The sequence below is a fragment of the Mytilus californianus genome, unplaced genomic scaffold, assembly GCF_021869535.1.
Source record: "Mytilus californianus isolate M0D057914Y unplaced genomic scaffold, xbMytCali1.0.p SCAF_2, whole genome shotgun sequence".
Lineage (NCBI taxonomy): Eukaryota > Metazoa > Mollusca > Bivalvia > Mytilida > Mytilidae > Mytilus > Mytilus californianus.
This window is the reverse complement of record NW_026262668.1, coordinates 129,176,983-129,192,538: the sequence shown is the minus strand read 5'-3', so window position 1 is coordinate 129,192,538 and position 15,556 is coordinate 129,176,983. Positions and strand designations below refer to the sequence as shown.

Here is a 15,556-nt window from a genome sequence, read left to right as displayed (position 1 = left end):
TTCCTCATTCTAAAGTTTTTTCCCAGGAAGATTAAAATTATTGATTGATTGATTTGAAGTCTAACGCCATTTTCAGCACTATGCGCTATTTCGAGGCGGTCAGTTTGCATTGGTGGAGGAAGCCGGAGTGCCCTGAAAGAACCACTGACTATCGGTAGGAAAACTGACAATCTTAGTCTATTAAGATTGGAGTCAAACGCACCTGCCACGTGCTGGATTCGAATGCGGGGTGTCTTCCTGCTATTCCTAAATTTTAAAAATACATATTTCGTCTATTCCTACAAACAAAGTACAATAGCTGTTGTTATAAGGTAACTTGTTGTTTTTGCGATTTAGGTTTAATTGATGTGCAGGTAAATAAATATTTTTTTAAATCACACCCTTTTTACTTATTTCTGAAGAATTATAATAAAGATAAAAACATGGATGCATTACAGAGAATAATATAAAAAATTAAATATAGAAATGTTCTTTGAATTTATAGAACAGAAAAAATGAGAAAGAAAAAGCTTAATACATAAATGAAAAATTCAAATTAAATTTTACATAAATCACAATCATATAGTTTACAATTTGAACTGTAATCTGCATTATTGACAACTGTGATGCTGGGGTCAATGCAACAAAAGTATAAGGTTGAATAGGCAAAGCAAAATCTAAACTACACTTCATAACACTCAAAGTAAAATGATCCACAGTAACCAGATCATCGCATGCATAGCACCTACATGTAGGACCCATAGATATTTTTTTCTCTCATGTATAGGATTATATTTTTTTTATATGAGCCTAAAGTTTAATACGGTGTTTAAATACTGCTTACATCATTGTGTTAGTACACTCTATCTTTTGGGACTTTGTAACAATTTGTTTTGAATTGATGTATTCACTCAATGGCAAATCCTTTCATTACACGAGGATATCAGCACAAGAAATTTGAAAAAAAAAGAAAAAGAAAAAAAAAAGAGAATAAGGATACAGTACAATTTCAATGAGAGAAGAATATGCATTTGTTAAAGAACTTTTTTTAAACATTTTCTACTATTAATATTCTCAAATTGGACATTAATAAAACCGCAAGAGGTTTTATGGATATTTACCTGAAAATTAATTAGCTTTACGTTTTTACAACCTACTTTGATTTAATCCCTTGTTTATTTACCTATTCCTCCTTTTCTTACATGGATTTTTTACAAATCACATACTAGATTTTAAAGTGAAGGAATAGGAGGAATAAACCGAATTCGCAACATCAGTGCTGACAGGCTAGTGATACAGTATTTCGACTACTTAGACCACTCGGCTACCGAGGCCCCCTTAAAGTTATTGGTACTATTTTATTTATTAAAAAAAGACAATGGATAACGTAGATGAAAACATTTTGTTTTAAGAACATGATAATCATACTTTGTAGAATAAAACCACTGTGACTCATACAAAACGTTATCTGCAACCGTTTTCATCATGACTTAATCATTTTATTGACAGTTTGAAATAAAATGTTACGTTGACATCTTTGTTTGTATGTTTGCTTGAATTTTTTGGTCAGTTGTGATGTATGTTTTCACAATTTTAAATGCTGGATCCCGATCATTGTTACATTTGCTTATTGTGTCTGTTTTTGTTGCTCAACCAATTTTGTCAATATAATGGAACTATAAATAACTCTCATACAAGTGGGAGGTTTACCTAGCTATAAAACCAGGTTTGACCCATCATTTTCTTCGGAAAATGCCGGTACCAAATATGATAGTTGTTTTTAACTCGTTCCGTTGTTTGATAACGTTTGATTTTGTCAGTTTTTATGGACTTCTTTCTTTTGAATTTACCTTGGAGTTTTTTGTAATACTCTTTTCAGAACTTTATCTCCTACAGACAATTGACATTCCTATTGGAACCAACTGCTCTTCTTTTCTTGTCGATTTATACTATATTCAAACGAGGCTGACTTCATATGAGATCTTTTCAGGAAAAAAGAAAAGAAGCTTGCATTTTCCGTTAACTACACGTTCCGTTATATACATCATGTCCCCTCCCTCAACAATTCAAAGCATGGTGTCTATGTTGAACGCATCTATCACATCGAACTTAAAATAAAGGATATCATAGTTAAGTTTGCTTCAATTCTTGGTCTATATCTAGAAATTGACCACAATGGTCGGTTCAGAACGAAACTTACGTCAAAAGAATTGTTACTTTAAAGGAAGCTATTGAAGAAAACGTGAATAAATCTATTGGAATTTGTGCTGATGCCATCATAATTTGGTTGACCTTAATGTAAAATCTATGTCACAGATTACCATGGATATGTTTCATATTTTGTAGCAACAATCTCGTCATCTACTCCTTGATTATGACATTATCGAATGAAATTTTTATATTTTAACGAGCATCACGATTGGCTCTTCTAGTAGAGCAGAATATGCTTACCCTTCTGGAGTACATGTGCTCACTCGCGGTATTTTTTGGAGTTCGGTTTGTTCAGTCTTAAGTTTTTGTTAAGGGACTTATTATCTACTAGAGTCATGGTGTAATTTTTGTTTTCTTAAACATGATTTGTTATTGTTCCCTTGGTATTTTTAGTTTCCTTTTTCAAGAAATTCACATAATCGAACTACCATGTTATGTGTTTCAAATTATACAGAATGGATATCGGCACTATAAGTATTTCAACAAGCTACATACAGTTTGTGTAGATGGATATAAGATTATAAAATAGTGGACATTAGCTGCCCAACTATACCCCGTACATTTTGGTTTGCTACTCAGAGATAGCCCGGAAAGTGATTTTTAGATTTGTCTTTTCTTTCGTCGACAGCATTTTCAAGCATTTAACATGAATCCTCTTATGAGATTAGGAGAGACTGTTATACCTGTTGACACCCAGCATTTAATTTTTGCGCAATTTCGTGTTAAGTATACAACTTATATGTTACCATTGAAAGATTGATTGTTGATTGCTAAACTTGCACTGGGAAATATTTCATGCATGATTAGGATGAGAAAAAAATACAATGAATCAAATAGGTAGGTCGACCGGAATAAAGGGCCAGAACTTTTACTGTCACAAGAAATGAATATATGTTGGATAGGAGCAACGAGCCAAATGCTGATCCCTTAAATGATTGTAGCAACGGTTCGTAATCATGTTGCGTGTCTGGCACGCTCTCTTCTTGTGGGACTTGATTTGACGTCCCCATTATAATTGGACGTGGATGCGTATTTATACACCCAAAACGAAGGCTCTTTTGGGTATGGGTTTTACTATCGTATGAGCGAGTTCTAGGGATGACCATATTGCTATACCATAGTCAATCCGTGAGGCTAGTTATAATCTAGGAACTAAATTTCAACTTAATCGAAAAAGGAGAGATAACTGTTTCGTTTATTTGGTATATGTGGACAATCATCTTCTAAAGAGCACCAAGTGCTACAAAAACAATTTGATAAAATGTTGGCAAATGTACAACCTGTAACGAACAGTTTTGAAAGGGTTTAGCCATTTCACGGTTTCTTCACAGATGTCATAAATATACTTTGACATATGCGTCTTGAAAACAATAAACTTTTCTTTCAATTTGTTCGTTGTAAAACATAACAAGCGAATGTTCCGACAAGGGATACTGAAAGAAAATAGTGATGTTTGAGACTATTGTTTAGTTTACATCAATTATCAGTTGAAATTTCGCGTTTTCCATCGAGACTCAGAAGAACCCGTAAATAGTTGCTATATACATGAAATATTTATTTGGACAATAATCATAGATTTCTATTCGATAACATTTCTCCCATTTCTCATTTAGACCCGATGACAAGATATAAATAAAGCATTGGTAAATTTCCTTTTAGATTGATTGATTGGTGGTTGTTTAAATTCCCTTGTAGGGTCTAATGAAGAACCTGTTTACCAGTTTATAAGAGTCTAATGATAGTTTGTTGGTATAACATCCAAATGTCGTGTTCATTCTATTTTCGTCTTCAATCAATAATTAACTCCGGGATGTAGCTGCGCACGACTTGAATAAAGGAGATGTGGAGGTAAATGTCCATAAGACAGCAAAATAATAAAATAAAACAAAAAGCATCTGCAAGTCATTATTTTTAGTTGAATCCAAAACAGAAACGTTCAGAGAAAAACAAATCATCAAAGATACCAGGCTTATAATTTTGAATGCTATACGCGTAGGAAACAGTTGGAAGGCCACATGAAATATGAAAACGTAGAGCTTTAAATGCCGAAAAGTTGTGCTAAATAAATCTAAGGCAATCTATACCTTGGGCTAGAAAAAACTGATTGATTATTTCTTTACAGTTAAAAAGTAAAATAACAAAAACCGAACTCCAGGGAAAATTAAAAACGGGTAGTCCTTTATCAAATGGCAAAATCAAAAGCTCAAACACATCAAACGAATGGAAAACAACTGCAATTTTCCTCACTTGGTACAGGCATTTTCTTCGGTAGAAAATGGTGGATTAAACCTGGTTTTATAGCTAGCTAACCCTCTCACTTGTATGACAGGCGCATAAAATTCCATTATATTGACAACAATGTGGTCCGAGAACACAGTTATCGCCCTTTGATTTTCTTTGTCTACAAATATAATCCCTACTGTCAACAGTGAATTAGTTGCAATCTTCTTCATACCCCTTCCAAATGTATTTCTTCATGTTTTATGCCTCGAATAGCAAGAAAGGGGATGAAATTACACTGTAAAAAAATTTGGGTCATGAATTTTTAAATAAAGTAGTGATTTGGTCCAGCTGAAAAAGGTTAAAAGTTAGTATGTCTGAAGCTCAAAAGAATTCAGGACCCTCTTAACATAAAATTGTTCATATTTTGAGTTAAAGCAGATGAAATTTTCTATAATTTTGATATAATTTGTCCCAAAAGTAGTACACCACACTGTAAAATATTATTGAGAAAGCGCAGGTGGGATTTTTTTTAATTTTCATTTATTGTCTAAAAGAAATGGTGTCAGTTTGTCAAACTGCATAAAAGTAAAGGATTTAAACTTTTATTTAAAAGAAATTCTGCAAAAATGTCCCTTTTTGGCATTATATGGTCAAAATTAGCATTTCCAAGCCTTTTCCAAATTTTCCATGTGTCAATATTTGTGTTTCTAGTCTTTTATCAAGTTTTATTATTCATTTGTGAACTCTGAATCTAGAGAAAAGTAGATTATCACAGAAAAAAATGTGCAAAATGTGTTGTATGAATTGTCCTCGTCTAACGGCCTGTTTGAAGTAAGCAAAATGTGAGGAGCTTTGTACATAAAGTTGAGGTCCATCACAAAGATTTCACTAAATTTGTATAAAAAGCACTTTGCAATGTCTTTTGCACCTGTTTCATTTCACATACTGTCTTTCTTTTCTTCTGTAGGAAAGTATGTGGTTCAAATATATGCCTGTTGAGACTAAAATTACATGCAAGTTTTTTACTGAAAAGTGTAAAAACTTTGTATCAGACCATACTGTCTGCAAAAAAAAGTTTAATGCAAGAGTCCTTTTGTACTCAGACTTCTTGTATCATGTCAACTGCGCATAGAAATGAGCAAAAAGAAACAAATTTCTATTTCCTATAGCTTCAGTATGCATTTTTAAATGTAATTATGTGCTACGGCCTAAATTGACCCTAAATTATTTTCAGTCTTGCTTTGCCTAGCTAAGACCATTTTATACTCATATCATAGGTAATTTGTAGTTTTTCTTTCCATTTAAAGTACATAAAATAATATGGAAAGATTGTTTATAACAAAAAAAAATCAAAAATTTTAAACTGCTTGAAATTATTACATCTTCATTTAAGGCCCCCGTTCATTCGAAAACCTCTATTTTCAAGCACATGCTCATTTGAATTTGACTTTTGAAAAAATGTAATAAATCTGATACATCATATGAGTATACTATTGCTTTTAATACATGTTATATAAAATATAAGGGCATCTTAAAAGTAATTTGTCGCAAAATTTGAATTTTTACAGGCCCAAATGTTGTTATTTGAAATTCTTCAATTTTAACGTCAAAATTTAACACGCAAAGTTGAATATTAAAATGGTTATATTGTCTATAGTATATATTCTATTGCCATTAAACTTGGCCAACAGACTTATAATTTGTTAAGCCTTAGTCATACCAAGTTTTATTAAGATTGGTTAAGTCTTTCTATCCTATTAGGTCCGAGAACACAGTTATCGTCCTTTGAATTTCGTTGTCTACAAATATATTTCCTACTGTGAACAGTGTATTAGTTGCAATTTTTTTCATACCCCTTCCACATGTATTTCTTCATGTTTTATGCCTCAAATAGCAAGTAAGGGGAAGAAATTACACTGTAAAAACATTTGGGTCATGAATTTTAAAGTAAAGTAGTGATTTGGTCCAGCTGAAAAAGGTTAAAAATTAGTATGTCTGAACTTTCAAAAGAATTCAAGACCCCTTAACATAAAATTGTCCATATTTTGAGTTAAAGCGGATGAAGTTTTCTATAATTTTGATATAATTTGTCCCAAAAGTAGTACACCACACTGTAAAAATATTATTGAGAAAGCGCAGATTGGATTTTTTTCATTTTCATTTATTGTCTAAAAGAAATGCACTACGAAATAACTGTGTTCTCTGGCTATGTGTGAACAAAACAAACAGACATAAAAGGTAAAAATGTCAAAAATAGGGGTACAGCAGTCAACATTGTGTTATAATCTTAATCACTATAAAATCAAACAAATATGTCAATAAAGAAAAAAAAAATGGCATATAGACAAAGCACATAAGCAAAAATGAAAGACAAAATACAACAAATGACCAGAGCACAATAACACAATGGCGGGATATATAAGTACCGAGCCACGCCAAAAGGATATAACCAAAAATGGACTAAACAGTAAAAGTTAATAATTCACAAAGACAAATAAAAGAACACTAAAAAAATAATCAAGATAATAAACAACGTCAGAACCTACTATACTTCAAGATTTGTGAAGTTGACGCGGAATATTTATCAACAAGGTCTTGGTATCTACCGATGAACTTTTTTAGAAAAAGGACGAGACGTTCTTTGACATAAACCTGGTTCGTTAACTTTTTGCTCAGACACTGGTGACGTTTTATAAAGTCTGAGTAGCAGCTGCAAACTCTTGAATATCGAATGAGTTGGAAAATGTATATCCCATATGCAGGTGAAGTTGGTATATTGCTGCTAAGGTTGGGGAAATTGAAAATTTTGTTTGTCATAGATTCTGGTACTGAGATGACCGCTTATGTCAAAATCGAGGTATAAGGCTAAAAACGAGGCGGAGGAAGCCGTGTCTGTTGTTTCTGTAATTTCTAGTTCTGGAGGATATATTAATGGAACCCAATCAGAAAAGTTTGGGTTGTTAATGGAAAGAACATCATCAATATATCTGAGCGTGAAATTAAATGATCTGGCTTCTTTGATCTTCTTGTTTTGAAAAGTGTCTGAAGGAACTCCGACTCATATGAAAATAAAAAGAGGCCGATACAGACAAAAAACATAAATATGATATTTCATGTCAACACAAAATGATAACAACTATGGTGGTGACACATTCGGTGCGAAAGGTCCGCCAACATTGGCATCGACCCAGTATTTGTAAAAACCCATAAAAGATACTAGGAGTAAACATGTGTACGCCAGACGTACGTTTCGTTTACATGAGACTCATCAGTGGTGATGGAATTAAACAATTTGGAAGGTCAAAAAAAGTTTTAAAAGGAATTCAATAAAATCAGCAAGCTATTACCAATGGTATTATGACGAGCTTCTGGTTGTATGTTTTCTTTGTTCTGTAAAACTTTATTCTTTTTCTGAAATCATTTATTCTTTTTCAGATGATAACTCTTTAGCGAAGGACCTTGAAAAGAAAATCCGAGTATTGTGCTGGGTTATGACCTGCCCACAAAATTTAGATAAAAAAGCTATACATGTAAGGAAAACATGGGCTAAAAGATGCAACATTCTTATTTTCATAAGTTCCGTTACAAATACTAGTTTCCCTACTATTGGAGTGAATGTATCAGAGGGACGGGAACATTTGACTGGTAAAACTATGCAAGCTTTTAGATACGTATATCAACATTATAAAGACAAGGCTGACTGGTTTATGAAAGCAGATGATGATACTTATGTCATACTAGAAAATCTGAGATATTTTTTGAATGATTACAAAACTACTGACCCCATTTATTTTGGACATCATTTTAAAACATTCGTAAAACAAGGTTATTATAGCGGCGGTGCCGGTTATGTGTTGAGTAAAGAAGCTTTAACTAGATTAATAACAAAAGGGAACGACCCACGAATATGTCGTAAAGACGGTGGTTCAGAGGACTTAGAACTTGGAAAATGTATGGAGAATCTTGGTGTTAAAACTGTCAATTCAACGGATGCATTAGGAAGAAGCAGATTCCATTGCTTTGATCCAGAAACTCATTTATTCGGTATATATGGGGATTGGTATTACCAATATGACGCCAATGGCGCTAAAAAGGTAAGTAACCATACAATTCATTACATATTCGGATTGTGTTGTGTCTTTCATGTTTGTGTTATATAGACGAAGGAAGCAAACAGCAGGATTTTTTTCAATGTTAAACAATTTACAGTTACATATGTATGTTTTATATGCATATGATGCTTTGATATACGACCGTATAACGGTATGGCGATGTTGTCGTTGTCGTCATCCGAAAACATTTGGTTTCTAGGCAATGACTTGAGTATAAGTGTATGGTATTATACCACAAGGTTCCATACCACAAAAGTAAGGTTGGATAGAATTTCGGTCTTATTGCCGTATCCTCTAAGGAATTAGGGGTCATACACAGGCAAATTTTGTTCACGTAGTTTCGATAACAGAAAATCTAGTTAATTTGATAAAAGGTTTCCTACCAATTACAGCTTAAACTTAACTCCTTCATGGAGCATTTTAAAAACTTACCTAATATTGTCCATTAATAAATAAATCAATTAAATTGTTGGTGTATTTCGATACGCTGAATCTAACCATGTATTTAGCTTTTGGATATTGCACCATAATAGGTTAAAGTCCAATTTCAAATTTTTCAGTTCTTTGACATATTCATTCTGTGTCGGAAACCTATGCTGTGTCAAATATTCAATCACAATCCAAATTCAGATATGTACCAAGCTTGAAAGTAGTATCCATACTTGACCTGACTGCCCAGGGTTCGACCTCTGCGGTCGTATAAAGCTGTGCCCCGCGGAGCATTTTATTTTAATTGTTATGTATACGTTATCATACGCCCGTTTACGAGACCATTTTGATACACCGTTGTCCGTCCGTCCGTCTGTCCGTCCCTCGTCAACATGTCGAACAATAACTCAAAAAGGTTTTAACAATTTTCATGAAACTTTGATGAATTGTTTAAATCTATTGACGTAAGCTCCCTTTCGATTTTTATAAATTTTAGATTTTACGTTTCCGAGTTATGGAATTTTATTTATGAGAATATGGGATTATCCAGTTTTCGGACAATAACTCAAAAATGCTTTGAGCAGTTTCCATGAAACTTTGTTGGCTGGTTTATATATATTAAAATAAGCTCCCTTAAGTTTTATACATTTCTGATAGGGCATAGAGGAGTAATGGAACTTTATTCGTTGAAAAAGCGACGGGCGTATCATGCGCTCGTGGCGCAGCTCTTTATTATATTTACAAAAATATTCTTACTAAAAAAAAAACAACATCAATAAGTAAAATTTTCTCCAAAAATGTTTTATTTTATTGCGTTCAGAGAAATTATGTTTTATAGTTTCTACCTCTTTACAACTGGCACATTCATTTGTATACTAGTATGTTAAATCAATAAGAAGATAGTTATTAGAGACTATTGTATATTAAAATTTCGTATTGAAAAGCTTGTATTTTACTTTCAATAGTACATTTAAAATCCAGTGAATAAATATTTTTCCATTTTCATCACTAATTTCTTTATTAAATCTTTCTTCAGACCCTTGTTGTGAAACAGGAGAAACATGTCTATGATCGATAAAAAATAAATAAACATCTTTAGCGAACAATTTAATGATCGGCATTTGTTTATTATCATGCTCAAAAACAAATCCAAATGAGTTGCTGTTAGGTGACATGTGTTGCTTTATTAACACTTTCCAGTCACGTTGTATAGCAAGTTTGATAGATAGAATGTCTACAAAAATAACATTTGGGTTATATTTTAAATTAATAGCGTCATGATACAAAATTTCACCATTGTCATCTACAATATCATTGATGAACATTATGCCCCGAATGTGACCTACCGAATTAGACTTATTATCGGGTTTGTACTTACATGATCAACACGATGGGTGCCACATATGCAGCAAGATCAGTTTACCCTTCCTGAGCACCTGCGACCACCCCCGGGTTTTTTTGGTATGGTTTCTATGTTGTGTTGGGTGTATTGTTGTTGTCTTTTTTTGCCATGGCGTTGTTAGTTTATTTTCAACTAAAGAGTTTGAATGTCGCTTTGGTATCTTTCGCCTCTCTTTTGTGCTTTTCATGTGCCAAGATCTGTACAAAATACTCGTACTGTCAACTTTTACAAAAGGAATGAACCAAATAATTTTTTTTCTAACATGAAATGGATATAACGGGTTAAAAATCCCCTTGAAACGTTTCCAAGCAGATAAAACTTCTTTATAAAATAAGAAGTGCTTTTAAATTTAAAAACGGAAATTCAAATCTGCTCATAAATAAATCCTGTAAATCAAATAGATGGAAGAATGTTTCGGAAACATGTTTCCATTTCGAGTCATGTTCTGACAGAAATCGTTTCACCCACATAATTTGAAGGGATAACAGCTGTAATTCAAAATTTGGGAATTTCAGATCACCCTCGCTAGAAGAATTTTGAATAACTTCCTATTTAACATTCAGAGTACCATTATTCCATTAACAACTGTTAGTATCACGTTGTATTTCAGTTACATAATATGTTTGTTACATGAGTAAATGAAATGACATAAATTAGCTTAGATAATGCAATTGATTTGAAAATCACAATTTTATCGATCAAGGAAAGGATTCTGAACTTCCACACTTCAATAAATGATTTCATTTTTTCTATTCATGTATCTAAATTAGAACTAACCATTTCTTCACAAGCATAAAATTCAAACCTAAGATTTTAAAGTCATCGGTCCTCCAATCCATGTTGCTAGTTTGTCGGTTTTAGAAAATTTTACTTTTGACCCAGAACACTTCTCTAGATCATTAAATGAGTTCAATGAATCTGGTCCAAAAAAGACATCTTTCAGAAAACAAGTGGTATAATCAGCTAACTGTGAAATTTTTATTTCAGTGTCCCCAATTTGTATGCCAGATATCTGATTGTACTTACGAATACTTATTGCCAGTAGCTACACGGCCAAAATTAATCACAAAAAGAGACAATGGACACCCTTGTCGAACACCGTTCTTTATTTGAGATGGGTTAGAACTAAATCCATTATTAACTACAAGACTAAATATATATTTGAGAAAATAATTAAGATCCATTTCCTGAACTTGATGCCAAAATTAAAACAAACCAATGCTTTTTGAATAAATTTCCATTCTAGCGTATCAAACACTTTTTTCAAAATCGACTAGTAATATAAGACCTGGATACTTCTTTCTTGTTGTTAACAATATGATATCAGCAGTAAGTCGTCGATTTCCACCAATGTATCTACCAGCCACATATCCCATGTGATACGGATTTATAAGTTTTGGAATAAATTGTTTGATCTACTGAGAGGGTTCCGGTTTGGAAGGAAATTCATAGATTTCTATAATGTATTTTTTATGTCAATCAAAAACATTTGTAGGACGCAGTTGTTAGTCCGTCTGTACCAGGGTTTTTATTATTTCTAAATGATGCATCGCATATATGTTATACTGCTTCTGTAAGCTTAGGAATAAATCCAAATAAAAAAGTTAGAATCCCACGAACATTTATCGTCTTCTTTTGACGAGTATTTTTTCATAGAAACTTATCTCTTCGTCTAGTATTTTATCTTGTGATGTAATTTCAATTTTGTTTACAAATAATTTGCTGATACATTTATTTTAATAATTGCGTTTTTCTAGTGACTAGAATTATTTAGATTTTTTTCTCGTTGTTTCCGCTGTGCTCGGCGTGTGATAGCCCACTTGTTTGATTGTTTACTATATATTCTAAATCCTCTTTAATCATATCTAATGAGTCAAAAGTTAAATCACAAAAATACTGAACTCCGAAGACAATTCAAAAAGGAAAGTCCCCAATCAAATGGCAAAATAAAAAAAAACCAAACACATCAAACGAATAGATAACAACTGTCATATTCCTGACTTGGTACAGGCATTTTCTTATGTAGAAAATGGTGGATTAAAACTGGTTTTAAAGCTAGCTAAACCTCTCACTTGTATGACAGACGCATCAAATTCCATTATATTGACAACGATGTGTGAACAAAACACACAGACACAATAGGTAAAAATTTCACAAATAGGGGTACTTCAGCAACACGAACCCCACCAAAAACTGGGGGTGATCTCAGGTGCTCCGGAAGGGTAAGCAGTTCCTGCTCCACATGTGGCACCCGTCGTGTTGATCGTGTTATTACAAAGCCAGTAAATAGTCTAATTCGGTAGGTCACATTCGTGAAAAGGGAACGGGATTGTAGTTACGACATAAGGAACATATCCGATATCATCTGTGAAACGGATATTCCATAACGGTCAACCAACTCGTGATGGCGTCCGTAAAATTTACGAAGTGATGATTTCAACTGCATTATTTGAAACTCGTGGTTTAAAAATGAAAAGGTCACAATTGGGAAGCTGAAATCATCTCTTTTGTCGTAAAGTTTTGTTTTCAACCGACCCTCATAGTCAATTTCTAGATATAAAAAGTGTATTAATTTCTTTATATAAGTAATTACGAGAGAGAATTTCGTCTTGTCGTGTTTTTCTAAATTGGATTTTCTTTCCGGCAATTTCATGTTTTCATACTTGGAATATTTGACGGTTGCGCCTCTTATTTCACTTTTTATAGTATCCCATTTGAAATTTCTATTTTCGAAATTGTGATATTGAAATCATATATTAAATATTAATTATATCGCCATTCGTTAAAATGTTATTAAAACAGAATGGAGATGAAAAGATAGATAGGAGCTAGTGACTCAGACGACTAGGCTACAACACTAACGGTGTGTAATTTGAATACTAGTATCCTGTATATTATAATAAAAATCAGTATTTTAGTATTTTAAATGGCTTAGGGAACACTCGAATGCTAGTAAGAAAGTAATATCGTTACAGGACGGATGGTTGTGTTCCGAAAGGTAAAAAGTATTACTGCAGGTCAACACTATTTGTTCTCATATTGGGACATTTTGAATATCTATTAACCCTAGTACTGAGTTTCAAACTAAGTAATACTGGTACCGTAGCTGGCTAAATGTCAAGGAAATGGTAGCTTAGCAGGCAAAACAACCTAGGCACTGGTTTAACATGGTAGCCCACAAACTCATTACCACTTACGTAATTAGTAAGCAACCAACAAACAATCTATCAATACGTTTCAAGTTCACTACTGAACGGTAGATAACCAATATTCTATCAAGTATACTATGCATTGCTATATTGTATTTTCAGAAGTAACAAAAAACAATGTATCAATCAATACCATGTTCATTTCTATACAGTAAATAACCAATAAACAATCTAACAATAAGTATCCCGTTCACCTCTCTAGGGAAAACAACCAACAAGCGATCGACCAAGAAGTATCCCGTTCACTTCTCTGTGGTAAGTAGCCTTTGACACAAAACTGCCCAACATGATGTTTCGCGGAAAAATGAGATACACCATTTTTCTATGTATAATATAAGGTTTTGATAATCTATATTGTCTTTTGCAGGGAACAGAAAGTATAAGTGACTATGCCATATCTTTTCATTATGTGCCTCCACAGAAAATGTACGCATTAGAGTTTTACATATACCATTTACGTCCATACGGAATAGAATCAGGACATCAACATTTAAATATGCACAATGGACATTGATTGATTTAGCCGAGTTAATTTTATGGACCGGAATCAAAACGTTTTGGCAATAGCATAACATTGGTCAAGTAACAATGTCGTATTGGGTAAATACAATTGAGTTAACCAACGAACTAGTAACTCGTCAGAAGTAATTTACAGCCGCTTTTAGTGTACACTTGATTGACCATTGACCGAAGTTCAGGGATTTGATCTTCTTGGGTTGAACTGCAAAAATTGAATATATCAAACCGTATAAACTCTTAATTAACAGACGAACCTAATCGTATGTCCATAAATTATGCAGTATTTGTTGAGTGATGAAATCGAACACATGATTTTCATACTACACAGTGACTGTTATTTATAACTCATATTTGTTTCAAGTGTATTCAATTCGACGTAGGCAAATATTAAACAATGACATGTAATACAATGGCAAAATAAAAAAAAACCAAACACATCAAACGAATAGATAACAACTGTCATATTCCTGACATATTTTAGAAGTTAATTGGACATTTATATTTAAATATGTGTTTGGTTGCATATTATCTATTAATATACTTACTTTGTTTTTCTATTACTAATATGTTTAAAAGACGAAAATGTATTTAATTAAGTAGTTACACAGTAACTAGCAAGAAACATCTGAACAAAAACCTGTTTTCTTTCATTTTATAATACACTTTATGTAGCATGAGACGTGGTTCCCTCAGATTTTATTTTTACTTTGATTTGTATCTCTAAAATTGATTTATGAGATTGTCGCGTAGGTAAACTACTTTTGACTGGAATTTATTTGTTACATTTGATAGTGTTTCATACAAGTACCAATTTTTATTTTCAATGTGGCCAATGAAATGTACGATCAAAATTATGAAAAAAAGATTAGTAAAGTCATCAATAGCATAAAAATATTCCAATGTTACTGCATCAGATTTGCATTTTGACATTTTATGTCTCTTCAGTGATAATTGATGCCGAATAATTGAAAGTCCAAACTCTTATGTAAACGTTAAAGAGCTGACGAAAACAAAAAGGACCGAGAGTAAGTCTAAACCCAAACATCAATGAATTACGTTTTCGGAATACAAAGCTTAACGTAGAAGAGATAGTTAAAAAACATCTTCATGATTTACTCTGTAATTGCATCAAATTTGATGATATGAAAATATTTTGAAAATGATATTAGACAAAACCACAATAAGTACTAGATCTGAGGATTTGAGAAAACATTATAAAAGTTGAGACTGTCTTAACTTTGGACCTACAACTTTCATTCGATTGTTCACATTAGTATGGATTAAATAGATTTACCCACAACTAGCCAGTATAATTATATAGAACGTTGATTCTTATATAGAAAACATATTGTGTGCATATTGAGTACATTTGTTATGTCAAATGTACTTTGAGTACATTTGTTATTTACAACTCACATCGAGTCCATTTTTGTGTAGAATATACTCAAAATAGATTAGTTATTCACGATATT

At 32.6% G+C, this 15,556-nt stretch overlaps 1 protein-coding gene across 4 annotated transcripts in view; it reads left to right on the top strand.

Moving 5' to 3' along the window:
• The window catches only part of LOC127731003 (glycoprotein-N-acetylgalactosamine 3-beta-galactosyltransferase 1-B-like), a 155,689-nt gene extending 141,199 nt beyond the window's left edge, over positions 1–14,490 (top strand). For 3 of the 4 annotated variants that reach the window (XM_052239719.1, XM_052239720.1, XM_052239721.1), the window contains exons 4-5: positions 7,849–8,507; positions 13,933–14,490. In XM_052239719.1, the coding sequence (XP_052095679.1) occupies positions 7,849–8,507; positions 13,933–14,079 (806 nt within the window). In that variant the 3' untranslated portion in view covers positions 14,080–14,490. The remainder of the gene's footprint in view (positions 1–7,848; positions 8,508–13,932) is intronic. The other variant, XM_052239714.1, reaches the window with a different exon arrangement.
• The last annotated feature ends 1,066 nt before the right edge of the window (positions 14,491–15,556 follow it).